This window comes from Charadrius vociferus, unplaced genomic scaffold (assembly GCF_000708025.1).
Source record: "Charadrius vociferus isolate BGI_N301 unplaced genomic scaffold, ASM70802v2 scaffold309, whole genome shotgun sequence".
Classification (NCBI taxonomy): domain Eukaryota; kingdom Metazoa; phylum Chordata; class Aves; order Charadriiformes; family Charadriidae; genus Charadrius; species Charadrius vociferus.
Window position 1 is genome coordinate 2444498 of NW_009661370.1, and position 16207 is coordinate 2460704.

The following is a 16207-nucleotide window of genomic DNA, read 5'->3' on the forward strand; positions in this document are numbered from 1 at the left end:
ATGGCCAACACAGATTTATCTTTGAGACACTCCCTGTCTCTGTATATAGACTTAAGATAGTTCACCTCGGCAGGGAACATGCGCGTGCGTAGGCGGGAGGCTGAATGGAGTACATGCCACTTCCTAAACCACTGGGGAACAGGGGAAGACCACAAAAAGCCCTCTAAGGAAAAGCCAAAGGGAAGTGCAAGCACAGTGTCAGAACCTCACAAAGCCAAACCTAAATGACAACGTAAGGAAAGAGGGAAGGAAAATAAAGTTAAAAATGTCTGTCAAGGGGAAGGAAAGGAAATAAAAAAAAAAAAAAAAGCCGTAAAAATATGAAAGCAACGAGGAACATCTTTACTGCAAGAAAAAAATCTTATCAGAGCATAAGCCAAGAGAAAACTAAGTCCATAGGAGCAGTAAGACTTCCAAATACACGAAGTACTTCATGTTACAGTTAGTAAATAAAATATTAATAATTTAACACACCACCATACATTATTCAAAACATTCACACTCACACTGAAACTTCTTGAAATCTGCCTTGCTTCTCCGATTTGGAGTTAATGAGAGGAATGGTATTCCCCCCATTCGTGCCTGCCAGTGTCCTGCCATACCACACAGCCACAGTGCCTCTGTCCTTTTCCTACCATCAAGGCATTATATCAACCCGTGCCTTAGAAAATTAAAACCTCGCTCTTATAAAGAGCAGTTCTGTAGCTCACATTATCACATTGTAGACAGCTAGATGCAACATTGAAGGGTAAAGTGTGAAAACATGAGGATCCTGAGGATCTGAGGTGAATTGAAATGAAGAAAGAGGAGGTGCATATTACAAAGTTCCTACCAAAAAAATAAACAGGGTGAGCCAATTCTGCTGAATTTAGAATAATAAATTTATCTGGCATTGCTGTTTATTATCTAGAATGCCATATATACTATTAACCAAGATAAACTACATAATTTAGTTTTCTCTGTTCACTACCATACTGTAATTGAAGATCTACAGGATATGCTTATCAAAAACCCCACACAATTGCCGTGTCTATGTATTTCAAAAGCTCATGCTTAATCTCTAGACACGAAAGGACAAGGACACCATCAGAAAAGAGGCTTTCTTTAAACGAAAATTTTAGTTACCCAAAATACTATTTTTCCCTTCCCACTTTCTCCTTAGTTTTGAGAAAGGACCAGCCAATTTCGGTTTTATTTAATCATTTTTTGCCTGTTAGATTTCTGCCCCCTCACCAGGAAGACGCAAAGGTTGGGCTTGGTTTTATTTCTGTTCTTCTAAATATTCCCTTGCAGTTTGATGCCACAGTACTACTATACTTGCACATTTCATACACAAAAAAAAATCCTACCGTTTTCTTAACAGCTTATTTGTTTATACATTCTTAATTCTGAGGTAATGCTTTCAGGATTCACCCCGTATGAGTGTTCTTAGAAAAAGTCTTCCAAATACAGTAACACACAACTGTTTGCCTCATATCGAGTGCCTGTTTCCTGACAGTCGCTCCAAGCAATATACCCAAATGGCAGCCGGAGAAGCTCTGCACCCCGGTCCGTGGCAGGCAGTTTCCTCTCTAACAGAGATGAGGACCGTAAGGCGCACACAACTTGGACAATGCTGCCGTTCTTTGGTGAAGCCATTCTTGTCCCTGTCATGCATAAAGAAATGCAGCTGCTGTTCTTGGTGTTAACATTGTATTTTTAAATTTGAATCCGCAACTTTTCCTCTGATATTTTACGGTATGCATACTGCATACTGAATATCCACCAGTCAGGAATCAGGAGCTCAGACTTCCCAACATAACATGCTAAAGGCTGACTCAGTCCCTGTTTAGCCACTGGAAAGAAAATCGGCCTCTTTCCTTTGTTTGCAACATATTTAAGTCTTGAGTAAATTACCTTGGTTTTCAAATGCTCTAAAATTTAACAGCTGAGGTACTTAGAGTACTATATGAAGCTGCATAGCAGCCACACAAGCCCCTCATCAGCTGGGTTATGGCTATTCAGCTCTTTTGAGCGGCAACCCATTCACTGGCCCCCATGTGTAAAAGACAGCAAAATATCCTAACAAATCAACTTTTGCTGATCAAATGATAAACAAATATTGTAAAAATAGCCACTGTCATATACATTAACTCAGCAAGATGTTTTTATTTTATTTCTACATTCAGCTTGTGACCGTGTAAGTTCATACAAAACCTTTATAAGGCCCGAATATCGCAAATAAATATTACAAGGGTACGTAGACCACTTTTTTTAATGAAAAAATAAATGTTGTCTTTTTATTTCCTTCCATACATCCCCCGATCTTCTTATATGAATACTTTGCAACTGAAAATAGCAACATTTGGACTAAATAATCATATACCAATAAGTGGGAATATGATTGCTACCTTCTTTTCTTTTGGCCTGTACATCTTTCTAAAAGGCCCTGATTATCTTGGTGTGACTTGGGATGGATAAATATATTTGGTCACAGTTGTAAAAACCAGTCAAGAATCAAAATAATATTTTTTTCTCATAAATAAAGATGATTTTATGGTGTTAACAATAATTTAATGAGAATCTTCCAAGAGCTCTCTTACTCAGAATAGGAACAAAGGATATTCTATGACGTTGACATTTACACAATCCAACAACCCTTTAAGCTTAATTAATGCCCTTCCTGCCCAACAAGAACAAACAAAACTACTTTGCAAAACAATGAAGGAAAATTCAAGGTAAAACCTTTAGTCAGCAGCTATTTGAAATCAGCACTGCAAATTCAGCAGATATAGTCAAGGTAGGAATGGTAATAAAAATCCACAGATGAAAAGAATAAAGTACTCAAAGTATCCATTCCCAAAGGACATTGCCAGGACTCAAATTAGAGACAAGTTTCAATGGAAATGTTCCAGGACACCTCAGGAGCACTAAGACAGGTTTGAATATTCTCTGTTGATTTTAGGTATCTATTTGTATTTCTGTTTGTTTTGGTTTTGTTTTGTTTTTTTTTTTAAAGGGTAATTAAGTTTCATCCACTTAGAGTTGCATCTGTTTAAAATTGCATCTGTTAAAACTTGTTGCATCCAAGTTAAAACTTGGGGAAAAAAAAACTAATAAAAAAAGGGAAAATTGATGGGCAATTTTCTGGCCAAGATGAAGAGATTGTCTTCCCAAAGCAGACACAAGCTATGTAGCTTGATAAAGTAGTATTTATATGGCTACTAAAAGAATGTTTTAGTCTTACGCACTTAGAGTAAAAAAAAACCAAACCAAACCAAAATAATCTTTCAGATTTTAATAGAAATCATTAACCGAGTTATTGATAATTACTCTGTACAGAAAACTCCATGGAATATATTTTGATAGCAATATCCTGACTCTCAAAAAAACCCTGAAAACATCAAAATATCCTCAAGTGTTAGAATTACATTTCTTGCAGGAGCACTACCCTGTGCACAGGAGCAGAGCAGTACCACTGACACAGAATCACTTTGATGCTCATCCCACATATTTCTACTACTCTCCTCAAGAGCGACTTTGTCGACCTCACTGTTTTCTCCTTTCTAGTTAGTCCTGAACAACTCTTTTCCCATGCAAACAGATGAGTCACTGGGAAAAAGAATAGTTTGTCTGATGTCATACAGAGGTTACATCTCTACTGCTTTCCCAGACCATACCTAAAAAGTTGCTACAGAGATAGAGTGGCTCCAGGCTGTGGCAGTCCGTCTTTGCCCAAAACTGGAAGGATATCTTTAAGGTGGCTCACATACATCTATAAAACACACGAGGTGGGGCAGCTCCTGGAGATTGTCACCATCCCAGCAGTGCTGGCTGCATGCTTGGGAGGACACTTCTACCAGTCCAGCACTTCAGCCTCCATTGCCCAAAATACGTCAGCCCTACCATCCTCTAGTACCTTTATTAAACTATACGTCTGTCTACTCACCACCAGCATCTGTAATGAACAGCAAAACACGCACTACCAAGCTGATAGAAGTGACCCAAAAATAGGTGAAAAAAGAACTAGTAGTTTTAATAGTGTTTGAAAAAAAAAAAATCAAATGGTGGCTGCCCTCCTCATGCTGGTGGCACATTCATTCATTCTTTAAAGTTTTGTGATTAGTTATGAAGCTTATGCATATTCATATTTTGCTGAGCTATTGTAAAACTGCATTTTTTTCCCAATGTTCAGCCACTAGAAGCTGAGCTTTAAAATTTATTATTTTAGAGAGTGATTCAAATCCAGCTGACTTGAGGAGGTGTTTCATAAATGACAACAAAGAAAACTAAAAACTCATTTTATTTTCACAAACTTTTTTTTTTTTAGAGAAGTATTTTGGGTAATCAACGAAGATCAATTAGCTATATGCCTGCCAAATTGACAAAAGATACCAGAATATCATCTATGATCATACCTATGAATACAACATATTTATTCTGAGAGTTCCAAGCAGATCTAGAAAAAACAGTAAAAAGCCAAAGCCAACACTTTTAATGTGCCATTAAATATCCATCATAAGTTTAGTCTGAGGTAAGATGAATCCTCCCACTCATATCAGAAGGCATGAAAATCACTGATGGCTCTTAGAAGACCCATTTCAACACTAAGTATGTGAAGAAACCAGATTTAAATGTACTAGATTGTGATGCTGTCAGTCATGAAAACTCCCTTTGAGCTATATGATAATTTTGACCAGTCTTATTTGGAAAGGAATGGTTATTAAAAAGAGAATAAATGCCATATAAAGAATTGCATCTGGCAGATGCCAAGGCTGGTATTTGCACATTATTTTTCTGTTTTCTGGTCAGGTTGACAGGAAGCAAATTCTTTAAGAAAAAAATGTAAAATGTAACATGAAAATATAGTGATGGTAATAAGATGGATACAGATCTCAATTCCTTTTTTTCTTCTGCATTAAGACAATTGGATGTGGGTAAGTTGGGAAGTAAACTCACACTTTCCTGATTAACACAGGTTGTAAACAGAGAGGTTCAGCTGCTCAACACACAAGAGTACTTTGTATCTAAAGCATTATGCACAGGCTGTGCATAATGTGCATAATGCACATTATACTGTGACTAACTAGAGAGATGTGGACATAGGGAGACCATATGAAAGACCACAGAGAGGTGCCTCTAGCTCCACCTATATCAGAACCCATGTATCAATATATAAGGAAAACAAATCAGGAAGAAAATCTTCAGAATAACAAAGAAAATCTCAAACATTTCACCCAAGTATATCTCCCTGAAACATGTACAGCGATTCTGAAAAAAACAGTCCTAACAAACCTCAACCATCAATTCTCCTCCATGCCTCCCAGCAGAGCACTACCATCAAGAACTGCTGCCGCCTGACTACGACCTTACTGCTACAACTGGCAAAGTGTGCTGCATATGGCTGAAAAAGATATTCAGCTCCAGCAAACCCAGCCAAACTACCAACAGCTCTGGCATAATGCTTAGGTTTCAGCGGGCACCACAACTGCTTTTTCATAACTGCGGCGCTGCCCTGGTGCTCTGGCAGGCAGACACAGCCATGCACTCAAGCAGGTCACCAAAGGCAGCATCTAGGACATCACACTTGTACCCTTGAGGAGTATCAAATGATGCTAGCTGAGAGGACACTCACAGTACCATTGTAGGATTAGACACAGAACCCAACACATCTACTGTAAGCTGACAGGATAATAAGTACCTTTTTTGTACACTGCTCTGAGAGTGGAGAACCAATTAAAAATAAATGGTGTCACTGGAACAGGTGCTTGCTAGGATCTGAGGCAAAGTCAGCCCTGGCTGAATGAACAAGTCACCCTGAAATGGAGTATGAATTCAGAAAGATTCTACTAGAAATTTTAGCCACTTTTAATGCCTTTCCTACAGAGGAAAGGAAGAACAACTTATTAGGAAGCTTTATTAAGTTGGATCGTTATTTTCACCAGGCATAAAAACATCTCTGAAATGTCACAAATCAGTCTTCAAGATCAGGTGAGTGACCAGTAATTTTAGACTTAATAAGTCTGTTTAGAGCAGACTTACTATCTGGTAAAGAAAATGACCTTGGAAATTTTATGAGTCCTTCTAGGATGAAGTCATTTGAGTTTTCTGAACACATTAAGTTAAAAAGAAAAGGAAAAAAGAAAAAAAAAAAAAGATAGATTTGATCATAGAGAAACCCCAGCAGACTACACAAGGGAAAGGCTACTCTGGCGAATGAATTGTTCCTTTGTCCCACCTATATTATTCAGAAACTTTAAAGTAATTGGAATTTGATTTCTATTATGGTTGGAACATTTTCTCTGAGGTGAGTTCATAAATTCTAAGTCATGAAAGGAGAAACAAACACATATTTATATATATAACTTCCAAGAACACAAAATATGTCAATCTCTGTATTACATCTTAAAGACTGCTTAGCATAACAGGAAAAGCTGCCTTAAGGAGACTCTAAAGCACTCTGTCCTAAACTCCAGAGAGAACCATTATATTTAACTGAACAAAGAGTGGGAGAAACAGAAGGGTTTGTGAATTTGGACAAAATGAGTTGAAGTCCAGACTTATTCATACGATGTAATTAATGAACTCTCTTCTGGTAGCAATGCAAACAGAATAAGATCTAAGCAGATCATGAGTTTTTGTACTCCTGTTTTAATTTGTAAAGACATTCTTTAGAGCTGAAAGTAAACACAAACCAAACAAATTTACCCTTTTTTTTTTTTATTAGTGAAGGAACAGAGGCGGGAAAAATCATACTCTGTACGGATATTGAGGAACTGTTAATACAGTATCTTTTCCATGGAAATACATTTTTAAAAATGAAAAACAGAGGTAGGAAAGGTAGAACTTTCTATTGTGCAAGTTTGTTGAATTACCGATTCTCCTCCCTGGCTCAGGATGCTGTATGTCTTTGCAGGAGGTCTACCAGCTCTTTGCAGTGTCCAGCCATAGGAAGTTCAATGGTAACAGTATTCCTCCTTTTGATGCAAAATTAAAAGTGACTGAAAATATGGATAATCTTTAAAATTAAGTGGTTTATATCCTATTCTCTCCATCACCCCGAAACAAGAGGACAACAGTCATCATGTTGACAGAAAGCATTTTTATGCCAAGTGGCATAAGTGTTTTGTAAATAGAAATCTTCAGTTGCTCTTTAACAGGCTTGTTTTCAAAATCTGAGCATCTTGTTCTGTTTAGACATTTAATTATTATGCCTGTCATAGTTTGTTGATTAAATACAAATCCGTCAATATAAACCTTGCTATGTTCAGAACCCACGCAGCAGCGCAGAGAAAATCTCCCCCACAATCAGCCAGGGGCAAAGCACTTCCAAGGTAAACCAACATAAGCATGTGCTGCAGTATGCTTACTTAATAGTGCTGCAAAACCCTACTTCGTGAAATAGCAGAGAGAAGTTGAAGGACAGATTTATAAATCTATAGAAAAAAAACAATTGTGGGTTCCAATCGCGGACCCTCTCTCACAACCCGAGAATAAAGAAGCATCCAATGAAATTGAAAGCCACACACACAACACATAATAACTGATCAATGCAAGTAATTCTTGTATACAACTAGATTTAATCTCTGGTACTCAGCCCTGCAGGGTACTGTTGAGATCTAAAGCTTAGCATTTCAATAGGAAGATTCAGCTCCAGTTTTTGCAGGATACTTGTCCTGGTTTAAGGAGGGTACAAACTCTTATCCAAAACAATCCAAACAATTTCTAAAGCAAACACAAACACTGCCTAAGTATCACCATCTACTTGCTATAGGGTAGAATTGGTCAAAGCCTTCCTACAATCACCAAGTGAACTAAATGGCTTTGTCACCCATGTCCAACAGAAAAGTAAATTCCTCAAACACCAATCCAAACACAAAAGAAAAAGTGCTTTCATTATATATTACTCTGAAGACAAGAGAAATGCTCAGAATGGCAAAACTGTGCTGTCAAAACAGAATCCAAGACAGAATATGCCTTGAAAACACACAAAACAAGAAAATCCTCCAATTATCATCAAAGGCAATAATAATAATAAAAAAGATATATTCATTATAACAAAAGTTTTACTACACCCTGAACTTGGGGAACCATGAAAAGCAGCTACCATTGTTTCCTTTTCCACCTTGCTGTTCCTCAGTCACTCTCAAGAGACAGGGCTAAACCCACAGCCAGAGGCAGGAGCTATGCCAGCTGCTACTACTGCTTCAATGGATACTGGAAAAGCCGGTGAGACTAGGATAATTAAGAGCATGTGCAAGCTCTGTAGGAACCCTAGCATGACTATCAGCAGCAGCAAGCAGAAGAAGAGGCATATTGAACAGCTAAAGTTACTGGTAATAAATCAAAATGACCTTGGTTCAAACTCCTTGGATAACAGAGACCATCTCTTAAGAGTTGTAATTTCTTCTGGTCTCCCAGATTGCCATTTTTAGAACTTACCAGACAGTTTCAACAAAGCCAAGTAAGTCTTGACTAACGTTATGTCAGAGGCTAGCCAAGATTTATTCACAATAGATCAGCCATTAAAAAGTACCATTTTCAAATTACAATAAACTAATTTTATAGATGCAGTGTCTAATGGACCCACAGCAAAACAGGCAAAGTTCCCAAATTGCTAAGCATATCCTCTTAACCAGCCTCATCCATCAGGGTTGCCTAACAACGTAACTGTTGTCTTAAGGGAATTACTTGTATCCCATACACCAAGCACAAACTGTAAAAACTCAACTTTTCACTGTCCTTTTTTTTTTTTTTTTTATTCCTTAAATATCAATCAGTTGAAATTCCTTTTAATACGAAGGGTCAAAAGCCATTTGCATTTTGTCGAGTCCAGCACTCTGAAATTAAATGTTGTGGAATGAAGCCAAGAGTGTACAGCACCCTCTGAAGTGAAAAGATGCCTCTTAATAAACCCGGTCCAGTTGTAAAAAAGTAAAATGAAATGTCTACTTTCAGTCAGCGAGTCTCCCTGCATATAATTCACAGTATGAGAGTTATATGGGATAGCATAAATAAGTACAGACAGCGTTATTTCATCTAAACCAATAGAGTTTTCTAGTTAGTAGTTCAGATTCTAATTTCAGTTCTGAAGCCAGAGTTTGTCTGTTTGATAAATGTTACAGACGTCCCCCCAGCTCCCCCCAGCTCTTTACTTGAATTGCAATGTGTGTGTCAGTAGAATATACAGTCATTTTTACAATGGTGCTTGATAACTAATCTGATAAGTACACTTATTTGCCCCCAAATTTGCCCTCAATTATTAAGACAGGGTTTTAATTTCTTTTAAATTACCTATTTATATTTTTGGATTACCACAGGCAAAGCAGGCTTAAAAAAAATTAAATATCTGTATTTATTCATCAAAAGACAAAAAACCTAATTTCAGTCATTAGTTAAATATCAAATATTCAAGTTCCTCTTGACTAGTCTACTCAATATCATTGAATATTGAGGTCCTGTCTCTGTGCAACAAACAGAATGGGAAATGGTTTGCAGCCTACAACAACCTTACTTCACCTTGTGGCAGTCACAAGTGACCTGTAAGGCAAGATGCATTTTAGTTCTCAATCATATGCTGAGATTTTCAGCAAGCAGCTCAAAGACTTAAAATCATAGTTCATAATTTTAGTTTCAAACATATTTTCATTTCTTCAAAAATTGCTATTTCCTAAGCACCCTTTTAGATGGGTGGCAACAATCCCTTCAGCAATTGGTGCAGACATGCAAAAAAGCCTGCTTTTCCACTTCCCTGGCTTGTTTTTGTTACAAAGCCCCTGAGAGAATTAAATCCATCAGTAAAGATGAAGGTCTTTTTGGCAACATAGCAGTAAGTATTCTGTATCTAATAAGAGTTTCAGGAATGATTAACAGAAGAGGAACCCCATGTTGAATTGCAACAAGCAGATCAGAAAGGCTGCATTTGTATTCATGAACAACAATACAATCACAACAACAAAAAAAGATGTAGGCTTTACTGAAAAATACTGCTTACAACATACCTCAATGATGCCTCTGTCAGGCTACAAAAAGCTCTAGACTGCTAAAAATGTCTTCCTTTTACTTTCTCTTTCTTTCTTTCTCTCCCTTTTTTTAAATTCTCACTTGTTATCTTTTGGCACAAGCTCCAAAAATTTCTAGCCAAAGAAGCATTCTAGACCACAGCTCTATTTCAGACATATTTTCCTTTAAAATAAAAGGACAGAAATGAAATTGATTTTCAGAAGGTAAAAGGCTTTAAGAAACCATCAGTGAAGATCTTCTCAAATCAACAGCATCCTTTCCCATCAAGTTTGTTCACAAATTTGATCCATTAAAGCCAAAACAGAATTTAGGATCATATATGTAAACTTGCATCATTTGACAATCATTTAATCTAAAAAAAAACCAAACAAAAGGACAATCAATTACCATTCTGTCTCCGCACATCCTGCAAACATAAGTGCCTGTTCCTGAATTTCAGTGAAAGTACTCACACAGCAGAAATATAAGAATTCAATAACTCTTGTCTTACTTATTAAAAGTGCTTACCCCTAGTACTAAATATATACCACAGGCAGCAATTGATCTTACAGCACTTCAGTTAAGGCTGCAATATATTTAACACATAGAGGAGCCCAGTTTCATCATGTAGAGAAGAATCCAATGTTAGCAGGTAGCAGCTGCCAGCACTTGGATACTGTTATTAGAAATGGTTTAGGCAGTTTGTACACACAGTGTTGATTTGTCTTCTGGTGCAGGCATTAGTAGCTAGATCAGGGACTGGAATCACTCTGTGAAAGGCACCTTAAAATAGAGCTGGGGTCTGAGATCACTTTTATCACTGTAAATGCAGAGCAGTTTCATTGACTCTTATGTTTAAAGTCAATGTGCTGGATTTACTCCCAGGGTCCTGTAACACAGTCCAGGAGAGACAAGAGTGACACACGCACACACCAACCAACAAAAATCTGAGCAAAGGTGAGCATTCTTTGGAAAGGCAGATTGGTGTAACCCATGCAAAGAGACAAAAGCAATTAATCTCTTACACAAGGGAAAAATTATATCCTGGTTTTCCATAGCACTGTACATCACTCCCACTCACATTTTTCTTCTGTTTGAAGAATACAAAGTGGAGAAGATTAAGTTCTTCCTTGGCTAGGCCTATGCAATTACCCAGAACAAAATGGGAGCCATTAGTTGATAGAAATAAGAGGAAAACAAGGCGCAGCAGTTGCATGTATTGAAGTTGCGTGCAGCACATTGAGGCCAATGAGCAGAAAGACTTTCCCCTCATCTGACCTAGTTCTGTCAAAGATTCACACACAGAGACAGTGGGTGTAGAGGTGACACATTCAGTATCTTTAAAAATTTTAGAAGGCAAGAACTCACACTGAAGAATACTTAAGACCTTGATGGGGAAAAGAAAGCTAGATTAACTCTGGAAAATCCAGACAAGGTATTAGAAGGCTGTCCAGAACTGTAGGAATACAAGAAAGTGAACAGATTAGGGCCAAGCCATTTTACAAAACCAAAACAATGCTGGAAAAAAAATTGGCAGAAGGGTGGTGGGTTTCAGGACAAAGCTACCTGGTGCTCCAGGTATGTCCTGTTTGAAAAGAGTTGCTAATTTAAAGAATTGCCACCCCCAGCCCCCTTTTATTTTTTAAGCAGCATGTGAAAAATGTTGTAAAAATACAGTATTATTGCAAAAACATAATCCAGTTTGCTGGATTGTGAATTGCTGCTGACCGCACTATGACAGGTGCAGCACAGAAAGGCATTGTCCCCAAAGAGTTTTCACACCAGATCAACAAAGAATAGCAGAAATAAGGAGAAAAGGCTCAAACAAACCTTATATTTCATTAGATTATTCTGAAAAATAAATATAAAATATCTCCAACTCACTGTATACCCAGCCATTGGTAGCTGGGTAGATTCTGTGCAGTGGAACAGGCTGCCCAGGAAGGCTGTGTAGACCACGCTTGGAGCTATGTGAAGCCTGAGTGTTGCACATCCCTGAGCGACCTGCTGTAGCTGACCCTGCTCTGAGCAAGGGACTGGAGGATGCCCAGGGACCCCTTCCCACTTCAGCAATTCCATGATCAGATTAGAATGGATTTCTGAGACGTTATATAAGGATTACTGGTTTTCCACAAAATTAATCAGAGACAATGCTTTACATACATGTTAAAGCCTTAGAAACAATCAGAATACAATTGTGAATGAAGTCTACAAATGTTTGTTAAATCAGCTTCACTGGTGGACAGAAGAGGACCTTGGACAATATTGGTCATCACTGATGAACAGATTCATGGAGGAACCTGACAGTGAGGAGTGACAAAATGAAATTCACAGCCTGGAAATGACAGGCCCAAAAAATCTAATCACCTACTTAAATCTAAAGTTAAAAGACATACACAACCATGGCAGGTCTCTGAGGCAAATCTTAATCCAGCATAGTTGACACTCCAGTCTTTCTGACGGTCCCACTAATTTTCTTCACAGTTCCTAGGCAAGTCAGTGTGTCTATTAGGGGAGCACAACAAACAGGAATATATAAAAAGTCCCTCTATATAAAAAGGACAGCAGTCTTAGGTCAATAGTGATCAGTGACCTTCCTGGAGAAAGAATAAAGCTCTTGATGAAAGACAGACATGACAGAATTGGGAAGTAAGTGAGCCACCTCAGTACTCATTTACTGAAATTTAATGCGCTTTGACCCAGCCTTACAAAATAATTGAACTAACACAAAGGTCTTGCTCAAAACATACCACCTAAAATAACTTCAAGAAGTGTGCTTTATTGTGTCAAACCAATCTCCAAACCCAGAAATTCAAAGGAAGAAACATTTCTTCCTCTGTTACCTACTCGTCCCAATTACACCACAGGACTATGGTAAATACTACATGCCATTATATAACACATATATGTTCTTGTCCACCCCAAAAGAGAAGTTTTGTTTGTTACCTCTTACCGACAGTTATTTTGACAGTTCTTTTCTGAGAGTCCATCCTCATCTTCTCCCATAATATCCACTGCCGAAAATATCAGTGCAACCAGAATTGCAAAGCAGCATACCAGCGCAAAGATCACAATGCATCTTTGCTGGGACTGAAAGAGATTAAGATTAAAAAAGTTTTAATGGAGTGCGCACATTCCAGTAAATGTCCTGAGACTCTAAAACTTTTACATAAGATCTAAAATTCTTTGAAGATCTTACTGTCATAGCTGTCAACATGAAACACACCTCAGGATGAAAACACTCTCAAAACTGTCCTTCAGGTATCACCTTGAGAGTATTTTAAATCTCTCAGACATTGTTAAATAATTCATGTCACAGATGTTATTCATAATTTAAATTGTTTTCTGTTTGTACCACAAGGAAAGCGTTATGCATTAAAATAATGATTCTTACATTAACTACGTGTTTTCTGATTGTGCCTCACAGATAAAACACACACTTAGGATGGCACTCAAAAGTCTTGAGAGTTTTGTTGTGTTTGGCTGAAATAAAACATGTCATTGCAAGAACACTGAAGAGCAAAGTCATTTTTTCATTGCTACACAAAGTAACTGACATTGTTACTATGATTGTCACAGCAACTGAGACACTTTGGCAAGTCCTTGCCCCACAACACTTATAAGGAAAACAAATTCACAGATGATAGATGGGATTCAAGGAAACAATGGGAGACTGTTGCTCAATATGATTGGCAATGTTCTCTGAATCTCAGATTAAATATGAAAACATGGCATAGCACTAACTTATTCTACAATATGAAATCCTGCAGCACTAAACCAGATATAATTGTGTAAACCTAAAGACAATCTCCTGACATGCAATTTACATAGCTGCATGAATGTAAAGTATATTTTATTCTGAAACCAAATGTTCAATTATAATGTGCATTTTTCTTCTAAAGAAAATGTGTACAAAACCACACATACATATAAAAAGAGAAAAAGTCTGTCTTCTGATGCCATAGTTAGTTTCTTGATTTTCATTATTACCCTGTAATTAAAATTTCACATAAAGAGAAAAAGCTTTATAAAGAAATGGGAAAGTGGGAAAGCATATAGGAAAGCAGGAAAAGTGTAAGGGAAAGGAAGCAACATCATGCTTGCAGCTGGAAACTAACTTCATAGTATTTCCATTGTTCCTGGCATTTCATTTAAGTAATAAGTTTCAGAGTAATAAGATGTTTTCCCATTTGCATAAAGAAAAGGCCTGACTTTTTTTTTTTTTTATATATGGTTCCAAAACTTCCAAACTAGTGCACATCCCAGACGAAACAAGCTCGTGTATTTTAGAACAAATCAGATACAAGCATTTTATTTCAGTCTGTGAAAATCTAAAACGCAGCAAACAACTTCTTCAGACAAACAGGAACAACTTTTCTGAAATTTAGTGAGAAATGTATCCTTTTGCCTAACAGTAACACTGAATATGCCACTTTGGCTATATGTATATTTTAAATATAACGTATATTAGACACTATTACACATTTCAAATATGTGTTCAAGTCTGTGTTTTCTAACACATTACCTAAACTCTTACAAGAATGCGGCATAAGAAAATCTCCTCTAAGTATTTACAAAGCCTACTTCTGAAACAAATAAAATTTGGACCTTTTTTTCCTGCTGCTAGGTATAATCATGGCAACGTATGAAGAGAATTAGCAATGAATGCATTTGGGTGTCCAGAACTAAGGCTGCAGTCAGACACACAGTCAGACTTTGGAGAAAAATGTTAAAACATTTGCTTCATACTACTGGCAAGAAAAACTAAGTGCCAAAGATAGAGATATTCAGATCCGGGATACTGCTTTATGCCATTTCTTCACCAGGATGGCTCACGCTCTTGCTAAGATGACCATTGTCTCAGGCAGCTTTTCACAGTTCTGTAAGTGTATTTGCCGAAACTGTTTGATGCAGCTTCTTCCAAGTGCTGAGCGTATCACCATGGCAGCAAAGCTACTCCCATATCAGCAAGCTAAATAGAACAAGGGCTCGTTCTCTAGCCCCTAAGAGCAGGCGATGTGACCCAGCATGGCTTGCAACACTAGTGTTCTTTTTCCTCCCAAACCAGGATAACTGCAGCCATTCTACTCACTGGGATCATTCCTGTGTCTGTGTTTGGGGCAGATTTGTAGCAAAAAGCATCTTAACTACCACACAGTAGAAATTACTTCATGCCTTTGCTCCAGGGAATAACTGCCGTCGTCTTGCTACATCCCCATGCATGCAGCAGAACAACTACAGAGAGTTGCAGGGTCACTGGACCAGCAGGGACCACGGTAGCCTTCAAGGCAGGGCCAGCACACATGGAGGCACCAAGAGGCATTTCATTAACAAGAGTCCACAGTACCTCTATCACACACATCATCAGTCATAAAATAGCCCTAAAAACCTTTTAACCAGCTTAAAACTTAAAGGCCAAAAGCTATATAAAACCTACAGCATACTGAAAATGATACGGTATCACAAGAAGGAAGGAAGAAAAAAAAAAAAAAAGCAGGTACAACAGATGCCTTATGTTCCTTCAATACCAAGAAATTTTATGGTAGCCATTTCTAGTTGGTTATGTTCAAGGAATACAGAAAGGGGAGGCCAAAACAATTCTGAATGGATCGTCCTAATCTAGCTTTAATTCCTATTCCACATAAATTTGGGAAACATATTCAAGTCTTCTTGACTTCTGTGTTGTAGTTGCAATTTGTATGAAGTTTAAATCCCTGTTCTTTCATTCTTTCGGTTCTGCATGTGTACAGCTTGTCAAGCTCTCCAGTTTGACTGACTGCTTCACACTATGAGCAGCACAAAGTTAGTACCACTAGTAAGACCACTGCTATTCTATCAGCACTAAAATAGACAGAATTGCACAGATTTAATTTACTGCTCTTCTTTATACAGATCCTTTATATTATGCATTTGTTTTTGACAATTACAATGGACTAGTTATCTCACTTTTACTTGTACCAGGCTTAACAGTATGGTTACAAACAGCGTAGGGGACCTCGTAAACCCACACACACAAAAGAACCTTATCAAACTGTGACAACAGTATTTTTCCTTTGAACTAAGGATAGCACAAAATATTAAATAAAAAAGAAGGCAAAAAATACCAAGTCTGCACTTCTCCTAACCCTACATTTTTAGTCATGGGTCTGAAGGGTCAGGTAAAGACCATTTACAAAAATTTATACATTTCGTAAGGAGGATTTTAAATGATTTTACAGTTCATCTC

At 37.6% G+C, this 16207-nt stretch overlaps 1 protein-coding gene across 2 annotated transcripts in view; it reads right to left on the reverse strand.

The window, feature by feature from the left end:
• Positions 1–16207, reverse strand: part of PLD5 (phospholipase D family, member 5) — a 185038-nt gene that overhangs the window by 95211 nt on the left and 73620 nt on the right. Inside the window, exon 2 of one of the 2 annotated variants that reach the window (XM_009893639.1) lies at positions 12935–13071. In XM_009893639.1, the coding sequence (XP_009891941.1) occupies positions 12935–13071 (137 nt within the window). Of the gene's footprint in view, positions 1–12927; positions 13072–16207 lie in introns of those variants that run through there. The other variant, XM_009893640.1, reaches the window with a different exon arrangement.